Genomic DNA, 24541 nt, shown 5'->3' on the forward strand with positions numbered 1-24541 from the left:
GATCATATTGAATGGTGGTGCAGGCTCAAAGGGCCGAATGGCCTACTCCTGCACCTATAGTCTGTTGTCTATTGAACCAGCATCTGCAGTCCTTTTCTGCGCACGTCGAACATGAATCAGGAAGCATCGATGTAGAACGCTGTGGTGAAGATAGTAACACATGGTCCGGTCACCATAAAACAGCATCTGCCAGGCCACCACCTCTATAATTAGCCTGCCCTTTCACTGTCCCTATTATATATAAACACTTTATGCCTTGCAAGCCGTTTGAGTGATTGCAATATAGTCATCACCACTTGTACACAAGGCTACAAAGAGTAAACAAGCATCACGGACATGTTTCAACAGAGGCTTAGTTCGGCAACAAACAAGCGGAAACAAACAGGCCCCTCCAGCTCACACTGGCCAGCGATCCCCGCACATTGACACTATCCTGCACACACTAGGGACAATTTTTACATTCACACCAAGCCAACTAACCTACAAACCTGTACGTCCTTGGAGTGTGGGAGGAGACCGAAGATCTCGGAGAAAACCCACGCAGGTCACGTGGACAATAGACAATAGGTGCAGGAGTAGGCCATTCGGCCCTTCCAGCCAGCACCGCCATTCACTGTGATCATGGCTGATCATCCCGTTCCTGACTTCTCCCCATATCCCTGATCTTTAAGAGCTCTATCGAAAAGCCCTGTACGAGTTCATTCAAGAGCTCTCCCGAGTTTAAAATAAAAAACAAACTCGTGGCAAGCACGTAGAATGTACGTAGCAGGTACGTCGGAGCTCGGGACGTCTCTTAGCGGCTCGTAACGCTAACGGCAGGTACTCGGGAAACGCGGTAAGCTCGGGGTGACTCGCGAAGATTTTTCAACATGTTGAAAAATGTCCACGAGAGCCCCGAGTACCTACGAATGGCCATTGCCGTAAATCTCCGAGTTCGAATCAGTGGAAACTCGGGAGGACTCTTGAATGGACTCGTACAGTGGGACAGGGCTTTAACTCTCTCTTGAAAGCATCCAGAGTGTCGGCCTCCACTGCCTTCTGAGGTAGAGAATTCCACAGATTCACAACTCTCTGGGTGAAAAAGTTTCTCCTCATCTCCATTCTAAATGGCCGACCCTTAATTCTTAAATTGTTTCAGGACTCCCCCAACATCGGCAACATGTTTCCTGCATCTAGCCTGTCCAATCCCTTAATAATCTTATCCCCTGCCTCTCAAGTATAAACTCCGCATCGACAGCACCCGTAGCCAGGATCGAACCAGGTTCTCTGGCACTGGGAGGCAGCAACTCTACCGCTGCGCCACCATGCCATCCAATGATAGCGTGAAGCAACTACATTTGAAAATGGTTCCATAAATGGGCAGAGGGGGAGGGGTGGAGTTGGGAGAAAGGAAGGTGGATGACAATAGACAATAGGCCCTTCGAGCCAGCACCGCCATTCAATGTGATCATGGCTGATCATCCACAATCAGTACCCCGTTCCTGCCTTCTCCCCATATCCCGACTCTGCTATTTTTAAGAGCCCTATTTAGCTCTCTCTTGAAAGTATCCAGAGAACCGGCCTCCACCGCCCTCTGAGGCAGAGAATTCCACAGACTCACAACTCTCTGTTGATAGTTAGTGGCGCAGTATCCAGAGAACCGGCCTCCACCGCCTCTGGGAGCCGGTGACCCGAGGGTTAACCTTTGCACAGAGGGTGGTGTGTGTATGGGACGAGCTTCCAGCCGAGGGACTATCGCAACGTTTAAGAAACATTTAGACAGGTACATGGATAGGGCAGGTTTGGAGGGATATGGGCCAAACGCACTCGGATAGGACTAGTGTAGATGGGGCGTGTTGGCCGATGTGGGCAGGAGGGCCTGTTTCCACGCTGTATCGCTCGGTGACTCTATATCCCCCTTCACCTCTGCTAGCCCACAAACCTGGCTACATGCGCTTCCAGTCCTCAGTAAAGGGCCTGTCCCACTTAGGCGATTTTTTAGGCGACTACAAGCGACCGGGGTGTCGCCTTTATGGTCATGAGTCGTAGCGTCTTCCTGGTTGCCGCTGGATTTCCAACATGTCCAACATTTCCAAATTTTCGGAGACAGTTGGCGACTGTGGGTTTGACGCCAATGAGCGTAGCTTGTCTTCTCCTGACGTACGTGTTGTCGTAGGTTGCCGCCAGGTGCCGACTTTCGTTTTGTTGTTGTTAAACATAGAAAATAGGTGCAGGATTAGGCCATTCGGCCCTTCGAGCCTGCACCGCCCTTCAATATGATCATGGCTGATCATCCAACTCAGCTAAAGTAATGATTCTATTTCAAACTTTGTGCTGTAGCCAGTCGCCGTTTTCTCGGTGACCTGCTACGGCTTAAGACAGTCGCCTAAAAATAGCCTATGTGGGACTGGCCCTTAACTTCATGCATTTGGAGGGAAGATTTTCATCGAGATGAATCATTATTAAAACAGAAACAGCAGATAGTCAAGAGATTAGGCAACATAGTTCTCTTTATTAGTGATTATTAAAAAAAAATATGTTCAGCACACAACAGACTCGGATTATTACAAAATAGTGTCACAGTTTGAGATTGGTACACATTTCCTTGCTTTGACCAGACTAGTGATCAGCTCCTGTAGCCAAGGTCTGCCGTGCTTGTAGGGGGCAATGCAGTTCGAGGGCTGGCATGGGTTCAATGGTGGTGGGGGGGGGGAGGTGAAATGAAGAATTTGTGGCCCTTCCGTTGGGTCAATACTAGCCCTTCGTAGCATAACCTGGAGAGTCTTTCGCAGGTTGCAACAGAAAGACACTGGAAAAGCAGAAGAGCTGGATAAAATTTAATACAGATATTTACATGTATAAATGGTTTGGATTGAATAGAACATTATTCGGATACTTAGTTTTTAGGCAACGCCACATTTCAGTCTACAGTCTTAGAAATCTATAATTGCTTAATATGCACACAAAATGTTATCGAAAGCAATTTGTTTGAATTGTTTCCATAATGGATATTTGGTTATTGCTTTAGGGGTGGGGGGGGGGGGAAAGAAAATGCTCCAACTCTTGAGAACCGCTCATTGTTATTGTAATAAAATTAATAAATCAAGTGTACCCAACTTATTACTAGTCAATGCAGGCAGATAAAAGCTAGTTTGATGCCAAGTTCATTGGAAAACTGTAAACTTTAAATCTAGAGTTAACACGAGCCATGTTAAAGATTACTGCCGGAGGCAGGTTGGTGGGGTAATTGTTCCGGACTTGCGTGATTTAAAATTAACATCATTTGGGGGGTGTGTGGTATGGTCTTGTTGTAATCTCAGCACTTACTCAAGGCAACCCGCTATCGAAAGAGCCACAGGAAACTCCAGACCGCCATTGTCCCTTTTCGCCTGCTAAAGACTCCAAAATAATTCAGCAGCAACGAAAAATTAAATCTTCCCATTGATTCCTTCAGCTACTGATCTTGCGTTTGCTTTCGAAGGGCAAGCAAAAAAAAATAAAAAGTCCTATTCTCGAGAGAGAAAAAATTTGGGGGGGGGGGGGGAAATCCTCTTGTTTAATCATGTTTTGAAGATTAATGGCTAAGGTGTTGTCCCATAACCGATTATAATTGGGACGCTTTCGTTTTCACGGACAGGGTGACACAAACAATAATCGAATGCGGCACTTCACATTCAAGGCACTTGAGAGCAAGGTTTAGGATTCCCTGCTGCTTTGATGCCACTGAAGGGGGAGGAAATAGTGAGACGGGGAATTTGGCCAAGCACAGTTTCAACGCTCCTCCAGAACAGAACTCGCCGGGGGGGGGGGGGGGGGTGTGTTCATCAATGCCGCCATGCTGAGTTCCCGATGATGCCCGACTTGCAAGATTATAGCTGATGTCTTTTTCCTGGGAGGTAGAAAGGGGAGGAGTAGGGACCCGGCTCATGGCAACACTCGCCTTTGGTGAGGCTGAGGTCAATGCTGCCAAGGCCCTGGGACATAATCTGTTCTCCCGAGCGCGTTTGGCTTCACAATGCAGGAAGATGATGACCTGCCGCACTGGTGTGGCCAACAAGACTAGCAGAACCGGGAAGCTGATCAGCAGGGCATTCATTCTCTTCCATCACATGGCTGCAGCAGGGTCAACTCCTCAATAGCAACACGAGTCTACTTCTGCACGCGGGTGCAGTGCGATACCATTGATTTCACATCAGATCGAGGTCAAGATTTAACCAGTGGTTATTGACACCCATAGTCTTTTTGATTCCTCACAAGCTATGACTGGGTGGGTACAGATAATACAACTCAATAAGACATTCCTCATTGCAAATGCTACTTGTGGGCCGCTCAGATTTTAAACGGCTGTTAAAAATAAAAACAGGTCACTGGAATGAACGTCACGTTGAAAGAATGCAGTGGTCTTAAATTCTGCGCATTTTTACGACAAGTAAATTTTTTCTTTTTCTTTTACACAATCCCAATAAGTAATGTTTTACCGGTAATTTCAAAGGTGTTTGTTATAGCCGCGAGATCACTTTTGTTCTTGTAGGCGTGATTATAAAATGGAATTCTTTAATCAAACAAAATCCGAGGCCAATGACATTTTATACAGCGAGGGGTGTGGGGTGGCGGGGAGGGAATGCAGCAGTATATGGGCAAAAGTCAGAATCAGGCATCTTGTGCGTATAAATTCACCGGTCGCTTCTGGTCTTCTTGGGTGGATATCCCCTTTTTTTTTTTTAAAGTTCTTTTAGAGGTATAGCCGCGTTTTCTGGACCGTCTTCTATCAGCAGAGAGGATCTCCAACCCAAAAGCTGATTTGCTTACCGTCACAAAGAGTTTTCGGTGGAGAATAGCAGTTGTGCTCGCCTGAAGCTGGCAACCAGCGTTTAGTTCCAGCCAAACGAGGAGCGGGAATTCGGGGATGGAGTGGGGTAGAACAAGAAGCTGATAGAGCTCCTGTATATTAATTACATTGTTCCGTAAGGCTTTGGGTGGGGGGGGGGGGGGCTGATCGAGATGCATAGCTCGTACTTCGATATTGCAATAAATAACTGATCGGGTCCAAAATTCGGGGAGTTTCAAAACGAGTGCAAGCAGCAAAAAAAAAAAAAAAAAAAAAAAGCTGAAAGGACTGACATTCCTGCTCTCCCCCTTGTTTTCATCCTCGGCTGAGGTGTCCTTCAAAGATCAAGATTCCCAGGAGTTGACAGCAAGGGTTTGGCCGCTGGAAAGGGGCAACCGTAGAAGGGAGAGCGCTCCCTCCACGGGGCAGCAACTTGTCCGAAGGATCTCAGGATGATTGTTGCAGTGGCTGGAGGTGACTCATGTTTGTGCCTTGTGGGGACTCACGGCTGTGAACGAGAGGAGAAAGATGCCGTGTGAAACAGGCAGTTCACACCCACTGAATATTGACTTCTCCAACCTTGCTTTCCTTCTCTCTCTCTCTCCTTCCCAGTTCTCCAACCAGTCTGACTGTCCCCCTAATTAAACATAGAAACATAGACAATAGGTGCAGGAGTAGGCCATTCGGCCCTTCGAGCCTGCACCGCCATTCAATATGATCATGGCTGATCATCCAACTCAGTACCCTGCACCTGCCTTCTCTCCATACCCCCTGATCCCTTTAGCCACAAGGGCCACATCTAACTCCCTCTTAAATATAGCCAATGAACTGGCCTCAACTACCTTCTGTGGCAGAGAATTCCAGAGATTCACCACTCTCTGTGTGAAAAATGTTTTTCTCATCTCGGTCCTAAAAGATTTCCCCCTTATCCTTAAACTGTGTGACCCTTTGTTCTGGACTTCCCCAACATCGGGAACAATCTTCCTGCATCTAGCCTGTCCAACCCCAACCAATTAAGCCTTGCTTTCCCTCTCTCTCCTTCCTAGTTCTTCAACCAATCTGACTGTCCCCTAATTAAAATGTATCTCTGTACGCTTCTCCGAGCTAACAATGATCTAGTCTACATACTCCTTGATTCACCTCCCCTTTGATGTCTCGTTTTCACACCTTACACTTCCTTATCTCCCTCTCCCCTGACTCTCAGTCTGAAGAAGGGTCTCGACCCGAAACGTCACCCATTCCTTCTCTCCAGAGGTGCTGCCTGACCCGCTGAGTTACACCAGCATTTTGTATCTATCTTCGGTGTAAACCAGCATCTGCAGTTCCTTCCTACCACATTTGTTTTACCTCTCCCTTTGCCTCATGCAATTCTAATTATTAAAATTAAATTAAATTTCTTTATTTATATAGCACATTTTTAGTCAACTTGCATTGACCCCAAAGTGCTTCACATAATTACATTCACACACACAGGCAAAGGTGGGTGAAGTGTCTTGCCCAAGGACACACACAGGCAAAGGTGGGTGAAGTGTCTTGCCCAAGGACACAACGACAGTATGCACTCCAAGCGGGATTCGAACCGGCTACCTTCCGGTTGCCAGCCGAACACTTAGCCCATTGTGCCATCTGTCGTCCTAGATGATTAGGAAAGTCATGAGTGTTTGTCGTATGTACTGACAACCGAACCACTCAATTCTTACTCGCGGCAGTATAACCAGCCTATAGTTTAGTTTAGTTTAGAGATACAGCGCGGAAACAGGCCCTTCGGCCCGCCGAATCCGCACCAAACAGCGATCCCCGCGCATTAACACTGTTCTACACACACTAGGGACAATTGTACGTAGACAAAAGTGCTGGAGAAACTCAGCGGGTGCAGCAGCATCTATGGAGCGAAGGAAATAGGCAACGTTTCGTCCCGAAACGTTGCCTATTTCCTTCGCTCCATAGATGCTGCTGCACCCGCTGAGTTTCCCCAGCACTTTTGTCTACCTTCGATTTTCCAGCATCTGCAGTTCCTTCTTAACCAAGGGACAATTGTACATTTACACCAAGCCAATTAACCTGCAAACCTGTACATCTTCGGAGTGTAATATAACAAAGATATAACACATAAAAACGTATTGAATTAATAACCGTAATACCAGTGTAAAAGTGACGGCACTGTGGCGTAGCGTTGGAGCTGCTGCCTTACAGCGCCAGGGACCTGGGTTTGATCCTGACCATGGGTTCATCTCTTTGTTGAGTTTGCACGTTCTCCCTGTGACCCCGTGGGTTTTCTCAAGGTGCTCCGGATTCTTCCCACACTCCAGCCGCACGGGTTTGTCAGTTAATTGGCTTCTGTGAACAATTTCCCTGAGTGTGATGGATAGTGCTAGTGTGCGGGGGGGATCGCTGGTCGGCGTGGACTCAGTGGGCCTGTGTCGGCGCTGTATCTCTGAAGTTTAAAAGTAAAGTCAAAGCCCAAAGTGCCACAAAGACAGTCCATAGTTGGTGATGAGTGGTGTTCAAGAGTATGAAGGTTGTTGGGTAGAAGCTATTCGTGAACCTGGAGGTCATGCCTTTCAGACTCCACCACCTTTGTCCCGATGGCAGGAATGAAATGAGAGCGTGGCCAGGGTGGTGTGGGTCTCTGATGATGCTGGCTGCCTTTTGAGGCAGCACTTCTTATAGATCCTTTCGATGGTGGGCAGGTCAGTACCCGTGATGGACTGGGTGGTGTTCCTATGCTGCTGGCTGTTCGAGTTGCCGAACCAGGCCGTAATGCAAACAAGTCAACATGCTCTCGAGCTGCAGAAGTTCAAGAGCACATTCATTGACATACCCAATCTTCTACGGAAGTAGAGGCGTTGAATCGAGAATTGATTTGGTTTGAGAACTAAGGGACAAAGTTTAGGGGTAACATGAGGGGGAACTTCTTTACTCAGAGAGTGGTAGCTGTGTGGAATGAGCTTCCAGTGGAAGTGGTGGAGGCAGGTTCGATTTTATAATTTAAAAATAAATTGGACAGGTATATGGACGGGAAAGGAATGGAGGGTTATGGTCTGAGTGCAGGTAGATGGGACTAGGTGAGAGTAAGTGTTCGGCACGGACTAGAAGGGCCGAGATCGCCTGTTTCCGTGCTGTAATTGTTATATGGTTATATGGAATCGGTTTCTTTATGCTTGCCTCAATATGTTGGGCCCAGGGAAATAAGAACACTGAGTTCAGAAGGTTGAGGGGGGGGGGGGGGGGGCCCACATTGAAACTTGCCGAATATTGAAAGGCATAGATAGAGTGGATGTGGAAAGGATGTTTCCACTGGTGGGAGAGTCGAGGACCAGAGGTCACAGCCTCAGAATTAATGGGGCGCTCTTTCAGAAAGGAGGCGAGGAGGGATTTCTTTAGTCAGAGGGTAGTTAATCGGTGGAACTCATTGCCACAGAGGGCTGTGGAGGCCAAGTCAGTGGATATTTTTGAGGCAGAGATATACAAATTCTTGATTAGAACGGGAGTCAAGGGTTATGGGGAGGAAGGCAGGAAAATGGGATGAGGAGGCAGAGATCAGCCATGATTGAATGGTGGAGCAGACCCTATGGGCCGAATGGCCTAATTCTACTCCTATAACTTGTGAACACTCTATGGAACCTTGATGAGACATGAACAGATCATTTTGTTCTGTTAGGCCATGCTCTTATTTTGTCACTACCATCGGGAAGGTGGTACAGGAGAAACAAAACCATGCCCATCCAATAAGCATCAGGCTCTTGAACACTGCGCAACGTTAACCTCTGTAACTACCATCTTCAATGGACTGTCTCTTTGATTGCACCAAGGACTTCAGCTTTGCGCCATAAAGGTTACCGAGTATTATGGTTATTAACTTATTCATTATTGATTATTATATATTTATCTGTGTGTTATTGGTCTGTGAGGCTGCAGCAAGAGGCTTCATTGTCATGACAATAGACAACAGACAATAGGTGCAGGAGTAGGCCATTCGGCCCTTCGAGCCAGCACCGCCATTCACTGTGATCATGGCTGATCATCCCCAATCAGTACCCCGTTCCTGCCTTCTCCCATATCCCATGACTCTGCTATCTTTAAGAGCTCTAACTAACTCTCTCTTGAAAGTATCCAGAGAACCGGCCTCCATTGCCTTCTGAGAATTCCACAGATTCACAACTCTCTGTGTGAAAAAGTGTTTCCTCGTCTCTGTTCTAAATGTCTTAACCCTTATTCTTAAACTGTAGCCCCTGGTTCTGGACTCCCCCAACATCGGGAACATGTTTTCTGCCTCTAGCGTGTCCAAACCATTAATAATCTCATGTTTCAATAAGATCCCCTCTCATCCTTCCATTGCAGCTTCACATAATTCGGCCCTTCGAGCCAGCACCGCCATTCAATGTGATCATGGCTGATCATCCACAATCAGTACACCGTTCCTGCCTTCTCCCCATATACTTTGACTCCGCTATCTTTAAGAGCTCTATCTAACTCTCTCTTGAAAGCATCCAGAGAATTGGCCTCCACTGCCTTCTGAGGCAGAGAATTCCACAGATTCACAACTCTCTGGATGAAAAAGTGTTTCCTCGGCTCCGTTCTAAATGGCCTACCCCTTATTCTTGAACTGTGGCCCCTGGTTCTGGACTCCCCCAACAGCGAGTCAGGCTGCATCGCTGGAGAAAAGGGACAAGTGAGGTTTCAGACCCGAATCGTCACCTCTTCCTTCTCTCCAGAGATGCTGCCTGACCTGCAGAGTTACTCCAGCACTTTGTGCCTATCTTCGGTGTAAACCAACATCTGCAGTTCCTTCCTACAAACATCAAACAGCACCTTGCTGACTGAATAACGTGGACATGGAGGCTAAAACAGTTTTGGAGGCTAAACAGATCCAAGAAGGGTCTCGACTGGAAACGTCTCCCGTTCTTTGTCTCCAGAGATGCTGCCTGTCCCACTGAGTTACTCCAGCATTTTCACAAATTCACAAGTAGAATTAGGCCAGTCTGCCCATCGAGTCTACTCCACCAGTCAATCATGGCTGATCCTCTGCCCCCTCATCCCATTTTTCTGTCTTCTCCCCATAACCCTCGACACCCGTTCTAATCAAGAATTTGTCCATCTCTGCCTTGAAAATATCTACTAATTTGACCTCCACAACCCTCTGTGGCAATGAGTTCCACAGATTAACTACCCTCTGACTAAAGGCGTTCCTCCTCACCTCCTATCTAAAAGAGTGCCCTTTAATTCTGAGGCTGTGACCTCTGGTCCTAGACTCTCCCACCAGTGGAAACATCCTCTCCACATCCACTCTATCTATGCCTTTCATTATTCTCAAACCTTCTAAACTCCAGCGAGTAGAGGCCTAGTGCTCATTCCTGGGATCATTCTTGTAAACCTCCTCTGGACCCTCTCCAGAGCCAGCACATCCTTCTTCAGATAAGGGGCCCAAATTTGCTCACAGTACTCCAAATGCAGCCTGCCCATGCGCCTTATAGAGCCTCAATGTAAACCCAGCATCTGCAGTTCCTTCCTACACTATCCTACACAGATCCTCTCTGTGATAAACGCACTACTGATGCAAATAGCCATCTTATACGCTTGAAATGGAGGACTTACCTCTCTTGGGAACGAGATGACTTACACACTCCATTCTGGCTGATGTCCACCTTCGGAATAAACATATTTTTGGGTGGATGCCACTGTAGAAAGGATTAAAAAAACAACTCATTTGTTGCCCGGAGCTAATTAAAGATGGTCGATAATTAAAATTACAATAAGGAGTTTGATTGTGCTAGATTTAGCAATGTTACAAAATTTTGAGATTTTAAAAATCAAGTCTGTAATTTATCCCATCAGATAAAGCATAAAAATAAGTTTAATTTGACACCTAATTCACTTTCATATCTCAAGTATTTAAAAAGTTATGGCCATTTTCATACTGGGAAATGAGCATCTTGTTCCCTATTGATTTTCTATGGACATAACAAAAAAGCTGTGATCGTGAACAGTCAAAAGCCCATAACTTTCTTAAAAATTAAGAGAACTGAATGAAATTTTCAGTTATCATAGATTGAAGCATTCTGAAACAAATATAAAATAATCTTACTTGGATGACCTGAAATTAAAGCATATAATTAGTTAGTTACCTAATTGTAGCTAATTTCAGACTTCAATTACTAGATCTAAACATCTATCCATTTCTTAATAAATGATTAACATTTTTAAATAGCCTAAATGTCCAAATAATATTCACAAATAATTCACAATAAAACATGATTTTTAAATCTCATTTACATTAATTTATAGACCAAATGGAAGGAATTTAGTGTTCAATTGCTGTAAATAAATGTCCATTTAAATCAGCTTGTGAGTGGGATCCTGTGGAACGCGCTGGTTTAGAACGTTCACATTGCGGTAGATTTGTGCCCCAAATGCCCAGAAAAATACTGCGGGATATAATGGGGCCAAAATGAGCTACTCGCAATATTAAACTTTGTATAAAGGGATCTTTAGAAGCCCTTTTTAATGTAAAAATATACAGCATACCTTCTCTGGTTTGCTTTATGAGACCCTGCGGTTACTGGCGGTCGCGGGTTTAGAGATTGATTTTTAAACTACTATAACTATTATTCAAGGCCTTTAAACCTAATAATAGCTTTTGCGACGGGGTCTTTCAGCGATTTTTCGTTAATAATTAACTAGGCTGAACATCTTCGATTTGAACAGCCTAGAGAAAATCGCATTTTAAACCCGCCCCCTCTAAACGGCGCCAAAATCGCGCACACCCGCAGCGACAGATTTTCACCGACGCTTCAGGTAGGCTTTGCAACATACCTACTAGATTCCAAGAGAGTTTACCTCATTGGAGACTCTCGGACGATCTTTAATCGGACTTTATCTTCCACTAAACCTTATTCCCTTCATCCTGTATCTGTGCGCCATGGGTAGACACAACATGCTGGAGTAACAGCAGGTCCGGCAGCATCTCTGGGGAAAAGGGATAGTTGACATTTCGGTTCGAGACCCTTCTTCAGACTGGCGGGTCTGAAGAAAGGTCTCGACCCAAAACGCCACCTATTCCTTCTCTCCAGAGATGCTGCCTGACCTGCTGAGTTACTCCAGCATTTCGTGTCTACCTTCAGTGTAAAGCAGCACCTGCAGTTTCTTCCTACACATATTTTTTCTGTACACTGTGGACAGGTTGATTGCACTCGGGTGTACTCTTTCCGTCGATTGGATTGCACGCACCAACAAAGCTTTCCACTGTACCTCGGCACAGATGACAAACCAAATTAATATTTGTTTTTTCACGGGGATGATGCAGAAAAGTGATAGCTCCTGGTCCTTGTGTAGTGAATTAGCTAGGATGTGACAGATGAAGAATATCAAAAGTCAAAGTATCCTTTATTGTCATTCAGACCTTTCGGTCTGAACGAAATGTCGTTGCCTTGCAGTCATACATATAATAAAACAAAACTCACAATAGACACAAATCTACCATCCACCACAGTGAGTTCACCAGGCACCTCCTCACTGTGATGGAAGGCAAAAGTCTTAAAGTCACTGTGACCTGTGAGCTCCCGATGATGTCGTCCACCCGGCTCGCGGCCGAGCCCCGAATTCAGGTCGGCGCCACCGGAACGCTGCCACAGCCCTGAAGTCGGCCAGCCTCGCACTGGTAAGTCCTGGCTGGCTCTGCCTCCGGAGCCTCGAGGTCGACCCCAGTTGGAGGCCGCCAGCACCGCCATTAGGCCTCAGCGCAGACGGAGACGGAGACGGGGGATACGACCAGGCAAGGTCGAATCCGCCCGAAGGAAGAGACTAAAACAAGTTTCTCCCACCCCTCCCACACATACACAACCCAATAACTAAAATCAACTAACCAAAACAGGACAAGAAAGCAAAGCAGCGCCGCCACTTCCGAATGTGGCCAATATTATGATTTATCTTACAGCAAAATATAGCGAGTCATTAGAACAGAAGGCGACACAAAATGTAATACTGCCGGGAATAGAATAGGATACGAATAAAATGTAGACAAAAGTGCTGGAGAAACTCAGCGGGTGCAGCAGCATCTATAGAGCAAAGGAAATAGGCAACGTTTCGGGTCGAACCCCTTCTTCAGACTGATGTAGGGTGGTAGGGGGGGGGGGGCAGGGAGAAGAAAGGAGAAAGGAAGAGGAGGAGCCCGAGGGCCGAGGGAGAGCTGAGAAAGGGAGGAGACAGCAAGGGCTACCGGAAATTGGAGAAGTCAATGTTTATGCCGCTAGGGTGCAGACTGCCCAAGGTGAGGTGCTGTTCCTCCAATTTCCGGTGTTGCTCACTCTGGCCATGGAGGCCCAGGACAGAAAAGTCGGATTCGGAATGGGAGGGGGAGTTGAAGTGCTGAGCCACCGGGAGGTCAGGTTGGTTAATGCGGATCGAGCGGAGGTGTTCGGCGAAACGATCGCCAAGCCTCCTCCCCTTCTCAGTTCTCCCTCAGCCCTCGGGCTCCTCCTCTTTCCTTTCTCCTTTCTTCTCCCCCCCCCCCCCCCCCCACATAAAAATGCTGGAGAAACTCAGCGGGTGAGGCAGCATCTATGGACTATAGAGCAAAGGAATAGGTGACGTTTCGGGTCGAGACCCTTCTTCTCAACCCGAAACGTCACCTATTCCTTCCCTCCATAGGTGCTGCCTCATCGGCTGAGTTTCTCCAGCATTTTTATCTACCTTCTATTTTTCCAGCATCTGCAGTTCCTTCTTAAACAAGGAATAGATTCTGCTTGGTAGGACGGATGGTTAAATAATTTGTGGTTTGAGAAGCAGAGGGGTGCAGATTTGATAAAGGTCATTGATACAAGATACAAAGACACATCGAATTTGGTGAGTTGCCAGCGTTCAACTCAGATCCATTTATTTGCCACTTGTTTAAATGTAATTCTTTCCAAAGTTATCATTCCTATTTCTAAGTGAAAATTTGCACCCATTGGGATTTCACCTTGGAATCAAGTTACCAGCAGAAATCCCCTGTGATCAATGAACGTTTCAGTCCCAATATCAATTTGGCTGCCAAACGTTGACAGCAAATTATTCACCGCATAAAACACGAGCTGGTGAGCACATTTTATTTGTTCCAAATACTGCGCCGAATACTGCGCCCACGTAAAAATATTGCGCAAAATTTTGTCAAATTATATATTTTTTAAAAAGGTCGCGGTGGACTAGCCCCAGCCTTGGAGTCTGCTGCGTTTTGTGGCTTCCTGGTTTATGGCAAATTGCTGTTCCTGGCCATTTAAGGTGCTGGTTTCCAAATGCCCTGCCGCCGCCTTGTGGCAGAATCAGCAGCCTCATCCCAGTGCTTTGTAGATTTACTGCAGCTCTTATTAAAAGGAAATGGGAAGTGTACCTGGGAGGGGAAGACAGCCTACCCCCGGTGGCTCAGCACTTCAACTCCCCCTCCCATTCCGAATCCGACCTCTCTGTCCTGGGCCAGAGTGAGCACCACCGGAAATTGGAGGAGCAGCACCTCATATTCCGCTTGGGCAGTCTGCACCCTAGCGGCATAAACATTGAATTCTCCCAATTCCGTTAGCCCTTGATGTCTCCTCCCCTTATCAGCTCTCCCTCAGCTCTCGGGCTCCTCCTCTTCCTTTTTCCTTTCTTCTCCCCGCCCCCTACCCTCCATCAGTCTGAAGAAGGGTTTCGGCCCGAAATGTTGCCCGTTTCCTTCGCTCCATAGATGCTGCTGCACCTGCTGAGTTTCTCCAGCACTTTTCTCTACCAGGGGAAGGAAGACAGCTGTGGTTATAAAGGTGCGAGTACCAGCAGCGACTAAACGACAGTTGCCCCACACAGCCTTGATTGATACAAATACATCGATAGATGCTCCTGAACACATCAGCAGTGATGTAACCTGGGGTCATTGGGTGTTTCGGGTCTTTCAACATCAGACACCCTCACCCAGGCGACCCAGCCGTGGGTTGATCAGACCACGACTTGTGTTCAGGTGGCATTCGCTCCTCCCCATGGACCTCCTCTCCTGATCCAGAGCCATCTCGAGGCCTTCTCTGCTGCCTCTGTGGAGTTCTTGATGGCTCTTCTCCTCGCCACTACGTTGATGCCCAGTGCACTCAAGGCTTTGTAGAGCGATTGCCCTGCAAAACCTCTGCAGCCAATGTCGATGGGCATACACCTTGCCTTCCAGCCCTGCTTCCGGCAGTCTATGACCAGCTCTTCCTTCATACTTGGCCATCTTCCTCTCGTGGTTGCACAGATCTATCCCAGTTCTGATATTTGTCAGGTTGTGGAAGGGATGTGTTTCTTGGAGATCACACGTCGGAATTAGTCTTGCCCGCATGCATTACCCATGCCATAAAGTTGTCTTAACTTTTCAAACATCAGGAAGAAGGTACAGGAGGCTGAAAGATGTAACGTCCAGGTTCTCTACAGCCACCAGGCTGTTAAACACTACAACCTCCAAATAAGCTCTGCACTACCTGTTGTACCTGTGCAGAGCTGGATTGTATTCATGTATTGTCAGAAGATCATAAGTGATAGGAACAGAATTAGGCCATTCGGCCCATCAAGTCTATTCCGCCATTCAATCATGGCTGATCTATCTCTCCCTCCTAACCCCAATCTCCTGCCTTCTCCCCATAACCCCTGACATCCGTACTAATCAAGTATTGTGTCATCTGATGTAATTGGATAGCACGCAAATGAAAGCTTTTTACTGTATCTCGGTACCAGTGACAGTAACAAATCAATATCATTTCCTCTAGTTCACTCAATCAGTGGACGAGAATAGCTAATTGGGTGGAAAACATTTTTGCTATTTACTTTCATGGCACTTAAGCGATTTTGAAGATTTTACAAATGATACCCCCACAATGTCCAATAGTCTCGTTCTCTTAGCCCCCTGCCAACAAAAATGACTTGAATTAGCGGAACAATATAAAATTAGTAAGGGATTGGACGGGCTAGATGCAGGAAAAATGTTCCCCATGTTGGGGGAGTCAGGGGGTCACAGTTTAAGAATAAGGGGTAGGTCATTTAGGGCTGAGGTGAGGAAAAACCTTTTCACCCAGAGAGTTGTGGACCTGTGGAATTCTCTGCCACAGAAGGCAGTGGTGGCCGATTCACTGGATGTTTTCAAGCGAGAACTGTTAGGGCAAGCGGAATCAAGGGATATGGGGAGAAAGTAGGAATGGGGTACTGATTTTGGATGATCAGCCATGATCATATTGAATGGCGGTGTTGGCTGGAAAGGCTGAATTGCCAACACCTGCACTTATTTTCTATGATTCTAAACTGGAGACCTCAATGGCTCGGAGATGTATAAGTGCCCTGTCGTGTCTCGGAGGTCTCTCCTCTCCATAAAGGACACTTCCCGGTCACATTCCTCCTGATGTGATCTGGTCAATGCGTAAAAAATCCACGCGGAAGTGATCATAGAAACATAGACAATAGGTGCAGGAGTAGGCCATTCGGCCCTTCGAGCCTGCACCACCATTCAATATGATCATGGCTGATCATCCAACTCAGTATCCTGTACCTGCCTTCTCTCCATACCCCCTGATCCCTTTAGCCACAAGGGCCACATCTAACATCCTCTTAAATATAGCCAATGAACTGGCCTCAACTACCTTCTGTGGCAGAGAATTCCACAGATTCACCACTCTCTGTGTGAAAAAAAATGTTCTCAACTCGGTCCTAAAAGATTTCCCCCTTATCCTTAAACTGTGACCCCTTGTTCTGGACTTCCCCAACATCGGGAACAATCTTCCTGCATCTAGCCTGTCCAACCCCTTAAGAATGTTGTAAGTTTCTATAAGATCCCCCCTCAATCTTCTAAATTCTAGCGAGTACAAGCTGAGTCTATCCAGTCTTTCTTCATATGAACGTCCTGCCATCCCAGGAATCAGTCTGGTGAACCTTCTCTGTACTCCCTCTATGGCAAGAATGTCTTCCCTCAGATTAGGAGACCAAAGCTGTACGCAATACTCCAGGTGTGGTCTCACCAAGACCCTGTACAACTGCAGTAGAACCTCCCTGCTCCTATAGCAAACCGACAGCAACCATTCATCAATGCAAGGCATCAACCAAAGCGGCAGATTGTTACTGCTCGAGACCAAAGACTAAAATGGCGGTAGTTTTGATTACTCACGATGTGTGTAGGATTAGCGGACGATCCCAGATGAACCCTCCGATAACTCAGTTCTTGCAACATTTCAATTGCTGTGGGAACAAATGGTAACAAAATATGGATTTTTCTTTCTAAAAAAAAACATTAGAATGCATTAGAATAAAACATTAGAATAGAATAGGAAGAACAATGAAGGTCCCGGCGTGAGGGAGATGGGGGTGGAAACGAAGGGCAATCAAGCGCGGGACACTTTGTAACTCTGTCGGTGCCCTTTACATAGCGGCTCTTTGCATACCTTGGGTACGCAAATCAAAGAGTTTCACTTGTGACAATAAAACATTCATTCATTCATATTTATTGTCAAACCAATCAGTTCTTAATTTGATGGCTGTGGCTTTTAGGAATAAGCTTTATTTGAATATTAGATACAAGGTGTTGCAGACGCTAGTTTAACAAAGAGGACACAAGGTGCTGGAGTAACTCAAGGGGTCAGACAGAATGTCTGGAGAACATGGATAGGCAAACGTATTGGGTCAGGACCTTTCTTCAGACTCCGTAAGATTGCCTATCTATGTTTACCAGAGGTGGTGCCTGACCCGCTGAGTTACTCCAGCACCGTGTGTTCTACTTGAATATTGCTGGGGTCAGGTGCTATGGATCAATGATAACCTTAGCTTTTCTCAATCTCAACCCCCCAAAGGGCTCCTGGGATGGCGGGACTATCATATGAGGAAAGATTGAAAAGACTAGGCTTGTATTCACTGGAGTTTAGAAGGATGAGGGAGGGTTCTTATAGAAACATATAAAATTACAAAAGTACTGGACAAGCTAGATGCAGGAAAAATGTTGGGCGAGTCCAGAACCAGGGGCCACAGTCTTAGAATAAAGGGGAGGTCATTTAAGACTGAGATGAGAAAAAACTTTTTCACCCAGAGAGTTGTAAATTTATGGAATTCCCTGCCACAGAGGGCAGTGGAGGCCAAGTCACAGGATGGATTTAAGAGAGAGTTAGATAGAGCTCTAGGGGCTAGTGGAGTCAAGGGATATGGGGAGAAGGCAGGCACGGGTTATTGATAGGGGACGATCAGCCATGATCAAAATGAATGGCGGTGCAGGCTCGAAGGGCTGAATGGCCTCCTCCTGCACCTATTTTCTATGTTTCTAGGAGGGTTTGTGCTACTGGTGGGACATCAAACCCTGGCATGTAAGTGAAGAACTCAGATCTACCACGGACTTGGTCCTTGTTGGCTGGTCCATATTTGCCTAGTCTGCAGATGTCAGGAAGTCATGACGCAGCTTTGTAAACTTTGGTCAGGCTGCAGTTGGAGTGTTGTGTGCAGTTCTAATCGTCCCCATTACAAGAAAGATTTGGAGGCTTTGGAAAGGGTGCAGGAGGGGAGGTTAACCAAAATGATGATGGGGTTTTAGCTACAGGGAGAGGATAGACAGACTTGGATTGTTTTCTGTGGAACGACGGAGGTTGGAGGGGAAACCCGATAGAAGTTTATAAAATGATGAGAGGCACAGATAGGGTAGACAGTCAGAATCTTTTTCTCAGGATGGAAATATCAAATACTAGTAAGTAAGTAAGTAAGTAAGTTTATTGGCCAAGTATTCACATACAAGGAATTTGCCTTGGTGCTCCGCCCACAAGTAACAACATGACATACAGTGACAGTTACGAATGACTCAGAAAACACTAAACATTAATAATAATAAAACATTAATGATAAAACACCATTGATCAAGCATGTGAACCAACAAAATACCAGAGCAAAGGGAGGCTACAGATTTTTGGCTGTTGAGTAGAGCAACTACTCGTGGATAAAAACTGTTTTTATGTCTGGCTGTGGCAGCTTTGACAGTCCGGAGTCGCCTTCCAGAGGGAAGTGATTCAAAGAGTTTGTGGCCAGGGTGAGAGGGGTCAGAGATGATCCTGCCCGCTCGCTTCCTGGCCCTTGCAGAACATAGTTTCAAGGTGAGAGGGACAACGTTTTAAGGAGATGTGTGCGGCAAGTATATTTATACAGAAAGTGATGAGTGCTTGGAATGCATTGATAGGGGTGATGATGGAGGCCGATGCAATAATGACGTTTAAGAGGCTATTAGGTCGGCACATTTAGACAGGTACATGAATGGGACAGGTTTCGTGTGATATGGGCCAAAACCGCAGACAGGTGGGACTGCTGTAGATGGGACACTTTAGTCGGTGTGGGCAAGCTGGGCCGAGGGGCGTGTTACCACACTGTATGACTCAGTCTGAAGGAAGAGGCCCCAGACTTGAAACGTCACCCATCCTTTAGATGTTGCCTGACCCGCTGAGTTAATCCAGCACTTTGTGACTATCTTTGGTATAAACCAGCATTTGCGGTTCTTAGTTTCTACTGTTTCCATGCTATGTCACTAAAGTCCTGTTGAAAAGATAGCAAAAGGATTTGAGTATAGGAGCAGGGAGGTTCTACTGCAGTTGTACAGGGTCTTGGTGAGACCACACCTGGAGTATTGCGTACAGTTTTGTTTCATATGAAGAAAGACTGGATAGACTCGGCTTGTACTCGCTAGAATTTAGGAGATTGAGAGGGGATCTTATAGAAACGTACAAAATTCTTAAGGGGTTGGACAGGCTAGATGCAGAAAGATTGTTCCCGGTGTTGGGGAAGTCCAGGACAAAGGGTCACAGCTTAAGGATAGAGTGGAAATCCTTTAGGACCGAGATGAGAAAAACATTTTTCACACAGAGAGTGGTGAATCTGTGGAATTCTCTGCCACAGAGGGTGGTTGAGGCCAGTTCATTGGCTATATTTAAGAGGGAGTTAGATGTGGCCCTTGTGGCTAAAGGGATCAGGGGGTATGGAGAGAAGGCAGGTATGGGATACTGAGTTGGATGATCAGCCATGATCATATTGAATGGCGGTGCAGGCTCGAAGGGCTGAATGGCCTACTCCTGCACCTATTTTCTATGTTTCTATGTTTCTATGACATTGCTTTACTGAAGGGAGTTTGGCTTAGATTATATCCTCCCTAAGCAGATAGAAACGCGATCAACATTTTACAGTACCTGTCTGCCTGTTCCGGCCATGCTTTTGCTCCCACAGGTCCAGCAAGATGTTGAAGTAGCGGGGCTGCTCAAAGAATCGGAGATAGCGCGAGGACATGAGGCCAGGGAAGATCCGCTCAAACTGTCCCCGGCGGTTGTACTCGTCCTCCGATTCCATTAACATCCGAATATCGTCGGGGGTAAGAATGTCCAGAAGCGAGGAGTAGAAGTCCTGAAAGGCACGGAAATAAAAATGACACCCTAGAGACAGGAAACATGTTCCCGATGTTGGGGGAGTCCAGAACCAGGGGCCACAGTTTAAGAATAAGGGGTAAAGCCATTTAGAACGGTGCAGAGGAAACATTTTTTCTCAGAGAGTTGTGAGTCTGTGGAATTCTCTGCCTCAGAGGGCGGTGGAGGCCGGTTTTCTGGATATTTTCAAGAGAGAGCTAGATAGGGCTCTTAAAGATAGCGGAGTCAGGGGATACGGGGAGAAGGCAGGAACGGGGTACTGATTGGGGATGATCAGCCATGATCAAATTAATGGTGGTGCTGGGATGGCAGGACTTTCATATGAAGAAAGTCGGCTTATACACGTTAGAATTTAGAAGATTGAGGGGGGATCTTATAGAAACTTACAAAATTCTTAAGGGGTTGGACAGGCTAGATGCTGGAAGATTATTCCCGATGTTGGGGAAGTCCAGAACAAGGGGTCACAGTTTAAGGATAAGAGGGAAGTCTTTTTGGACCGAGATGAGAAAATCATTTTTTACACAGAGAGTGGTGAATCTGTGGAATTCTCTGCCACAGAAGGTAGTTGAGGCCACAGTTCATTAGCTATATTTAAGAGGGAGTTAGATGTGGCCCTTGTGGCTAAAGGGATCAGGGGGTATGGAGAAAAGGCAGGTATGGGATATTGATTTGGATGATCAGCCATGATCACATTGAATGGCAGTGCAGGCTCGAAGGGCCGAATGGCCTACTCCTGCACCTATTGTCTTTTGAAAGGATCCTGCCTGAAATTTAAAAGAACTTCATACATGTGAGAAGATAAAAGACATAAAATGCTGGAGTAACTCAGCGGGACGGGCAGCATCTCTGGAGAGAAGGAATGGGAGACATTTCGGGGCGGGACCCTTCTTCAGACTGAGAGTCAGGGGAGAGGGAGACCAGAGGTATGGAAGGGTGAGGTGTGAAAATGACAGATCAAAGCAGACGGTGATCAAGGAAATGTAGAAGGGGGGGGAGAGAAGGTGACAACGAGGTATACAATCACTACAATTAATCAGGAGGACAGTGAAACTAATATGATAACTAGGGTGGTGGAGGAACAGAGGGAAAACAAGGGTTGGGTGAGTGGGCAGATGCATGGCAGATGCAGTATAATGTGGATAAGTGTGAGGTTATTCACTTTGGTGGCAAGAACTGGAAGGCAGATTATTATCTGAATGGTGTCAGATTAGGAAAAGGGGAGGTGCAACGAGACCTGGGTGTGCTTGTACATCAGTCACTGAAAGTAAGCATGCTGGTACAGCAGGTAGTGAAGAAAGCTAATGGCATGTTGGCCTTTTTTGCGAGAGGATTTGAGTTTTGGAGCAAAGAGGTCCAACTGCAGGGCCCTGGTGAGACCACACCTGGAGTATTGTATGCAATTTTGGTCTCCTAATTTGAGGAAGGGCATTATTGCTATTGAGGGAATGCAGCGTAGGTTCACCAGGTTAATTCCCGGGATGGCGGGACTGACATATGATGAAAGAATGGGTCGACTGGGCTTGTATTCACTGGAATTTAGAAGGATGAGAGGATATCTTATGGAAGCATATAAAATTCTCGAAGGATTGGACAGGCTAGATGCAGGAAAGATATTTCCAATGTTGGGGAAGTCCAGAACCAGGGGTCACAGTTTAAGAATAAGTTGGTAGGTCATTTAGGGCTTAGATGAGGAAACCTTTTCACCCGAAGAGTTATGAATCTGTGGAATTCTCTGACACAGAAGGCGGTGGAGGCTAATTCACTGAATGTTTTCAAGAGTTAGATTTAGTTCTTAGGGCTAAAGAAATTAAGGGAAATGGGGGGAAAGCAGGAACGGGGTACTGATTTTAGATGATCAGCCATGATCATAGTTAAATGGCAGAGCTGGCTTGAAGGGCCAAATGGCCTACTCCTGCACCTATTTTTCTGTATGAAGTTAGAGAAATCAATATTCATACCGCTGGCTGGCGTGAGCATTTATAATGAAAAGGCCTAATGTTCAGATAATGAAATAGATATTTGCCTGGACTAAAGGATTTATGCAATGGGGAGAGGTCGAACAGACTTGGATGGTTTTCTCTGGAACGTTGGAGGTTGTGGTGAGACTTCAAGATTCAAGAGAGTTTATTGTCATGTGTCCCTGATAGGACAATGAAATTCTTTCTTTGCTTCAGCACAACAGAACATAGTAGGCATTGACTACAGAACAGATCAGTGTGTCCATATGCCATAATATAAATATATATACACATGAACAAAATAAACTGATAAAATGCAAATAACAGATAATGGGTTATTAATGTTCAGAGTTTTGTCCGAGCCAAGTTTAATAGCCTGATGGCTGTGGGGAAGTAGCTATTCCTGAACCTGGTCGTTGCAGTCTTCAGGCTCCTGTACCTTCTACCTGAGGGTCCTTGATGATACTGCCAGCCTTTTTGAGGCAGCTGCCAGCCTTTTTGAGAAAGTATATAAAATTCATAAGGCATAGATAGGGTAGACAGTCAGAACCTGTGGGCGGCACAGTGGTTCTGTGGTGGAGTTGCTGCCTTACAAAGCCAGAGACCCGGGTTCGATCCTGACCACTGGTGCTGTCTGTACGGAATTTGCACGTTCCCTGTCACCACATGGGTTTCCTCCACATTTTATTCTGAGGCTGTGAACTCTGGTCATAGACTCTCCCACTAGTGGAAACAAACTCTCCACATCCACACTATCCAGGCCTTTTCACTATTCGGTAATTTTTAATGAGGTTCTCCCCTCATCCTTCTAAACTCCAGCGAGTACAGGCTCAGAGTTGTCAAACGCTCATCATATGTTAGACCAACCTCCTCTGGACCCTCTCCAGCGCATCCTTCCTCAGATACTGGCTCAAAATTGCTCACAATATTCCAAATGCGGTCAGACCAGCGCCTTATGAAGCCTCAGCATTATATCCCCGTTTTTATATTCAGGTCCTCTCGAAATAAATGCTAGTGATGGGGGAAAGACCGCAGTTCACTGCCTCTCCGAAAGACTTCTTACCTTAGGTGGCGATTTCTGACTCAGGTAATAGACCCGTTTCAGTTTCTCATCTGGTGTAAGATCACTGCTCTTTGGCCTGGATGCGGATGCGCTGTGGAACAATTTAAAAAAATAATTATGCAAATTAAATCAAATCAAATACGTTTATTGCCATTGCACAACAACTGTACAACAAAATTTCATTGCATCTCCTTCAGTGGTATACATAGAAGACATAGAAATTAGGTGCAGGAGTAGGCCATTCGGCCCTTCGAGCCTGCACCGCCATTCAATATGATCATGGCTGATCATCCAACTCAGTATCCTGTACCTGCCTTCTCTCCATACCCTCTGATCCCCTTAGCCACAAGGGCCACATCTAACTCCCTCTTAAATATAGCCAATGAACTGGCCTCGACTACCCTCTGTGGCAGGGAGTTCCAGAGATTCACCACTCTCTGTGTGAAAAAAGTTCTTCTCATCTCGGTTTTAAAGGATTTCCCCCTTATCCTTAAGCTGTGACCCCTTGTCCTGGACTTCCCCAACATCGGGAGCAATCTTCCTGCATCTAGCCTGTCCAACCCCTTAAGAATTTTGTAAGTTTCTATAAGATCCCCTCTCAATCTCCTAAATTCTAGAGAGGATAAACCAAGTCTATCCAGTCTTTCTTCATAAGACAGTCCTGACATCCCAGGAATCAGTCTGGTGAACCTTCTCTGCACTCCCTCTATGGCAATAATGTCCTTCCTCAGATTTGGAGACCAAAACTGTACGCAATACTCCAGGTGTGGTCTCACCAAGACCCTGTACAACTGCAGTAGAACCTCCCTGCTCCTATACTCAAATCCTTTTGCTATGAAAGCTAACTTACCATTCGCTTTCTTCAATGCCTGCTGCACCTGCATGCCCACTTTCAATGACTGGTGTACCATGACACCCAGGTCTCGCTGCATCTCCCCTTTTCCTAGTCGGCCACCATTTAGATAATAGTCTGCTTTCCTGTTTTTGCCACCAAAATGGATAACCTCACATTTATCCACATTATACTGCATCTGCCAAACATTTGCCCACTCACCCAGCCTATCCAAGTCACCTTGCAGTCTCCTAGCATCCTCCTCACAGCTAACACTGCCCCCCAGCTTAGTGTCATCCGCAAACTTGGAGATATTGCCTTCAATTCCCTCATCCAGATCATTAATATATAATATATAAATATATAATATATAAAAAGACACGGGATAAAAGATTTAAAAGAACAAAAACACAAACAACCATTGACTCTCATATACCGGCAAAATTAATGGTGTAGATGTCAATAATTGGAAAATTTCATAATTGCAAT

General features: G+C 46.1%; 1 protein-coding gene across 3 annotated transcripts in view; it reads right to left on the reverse strand.

Annotated features, from left to right (window-relative positions):
• Positions 1-2471: 2471 nt before the first annotated feature.
• The window catches only part of ttll4 (tubulin tyrosine ligase like 4), a 111146-nt gene continuing 89076 nt past the window's right edge, over positions 2472-24541 (reverse strand). For all 3 annotated transcript variants that reach the window (XM_033024884.1, XM_033024885.1, XM_033024883.1), the window contains 5 exons: positions 23221-23311; positions 19969-20179; positions 16932-17002; positions 10403-10485; positions 2472-5315 (listed from right to left, as the gene is read on the reverse strand). In XM_033024884.1, the coding sequence (XP_032880775.1) occupies positions 5255-5315; positions 10403-10485; positions 16932-17002; positions 19969-20179; positions 23221-23311 (517 nt within the window). In that variant the 3' untranslated portion in view covers positions 2472-5254. The remainder of the gene's footprint in view (positions 5316-10402; positions 10486-16931; positions 17003-19968; positions 20180-23220; positions 23312-24541) is intronic.

This window comes from Amblyraja radiata, chromosome 7 (assembly GCF_010909765.2).
Source record: "Amblyraja radiata isolate CabotCenter1 chromosome 7, sAmbRad1.1.pri, whole genome shotgun sequence".
Lineage (NCBI taxonomy): Eukaryota > Metazoa > Chordata > Chondrichthyes > Rajiformes > Rajidae > Amblyraja > Amblyraja radiata.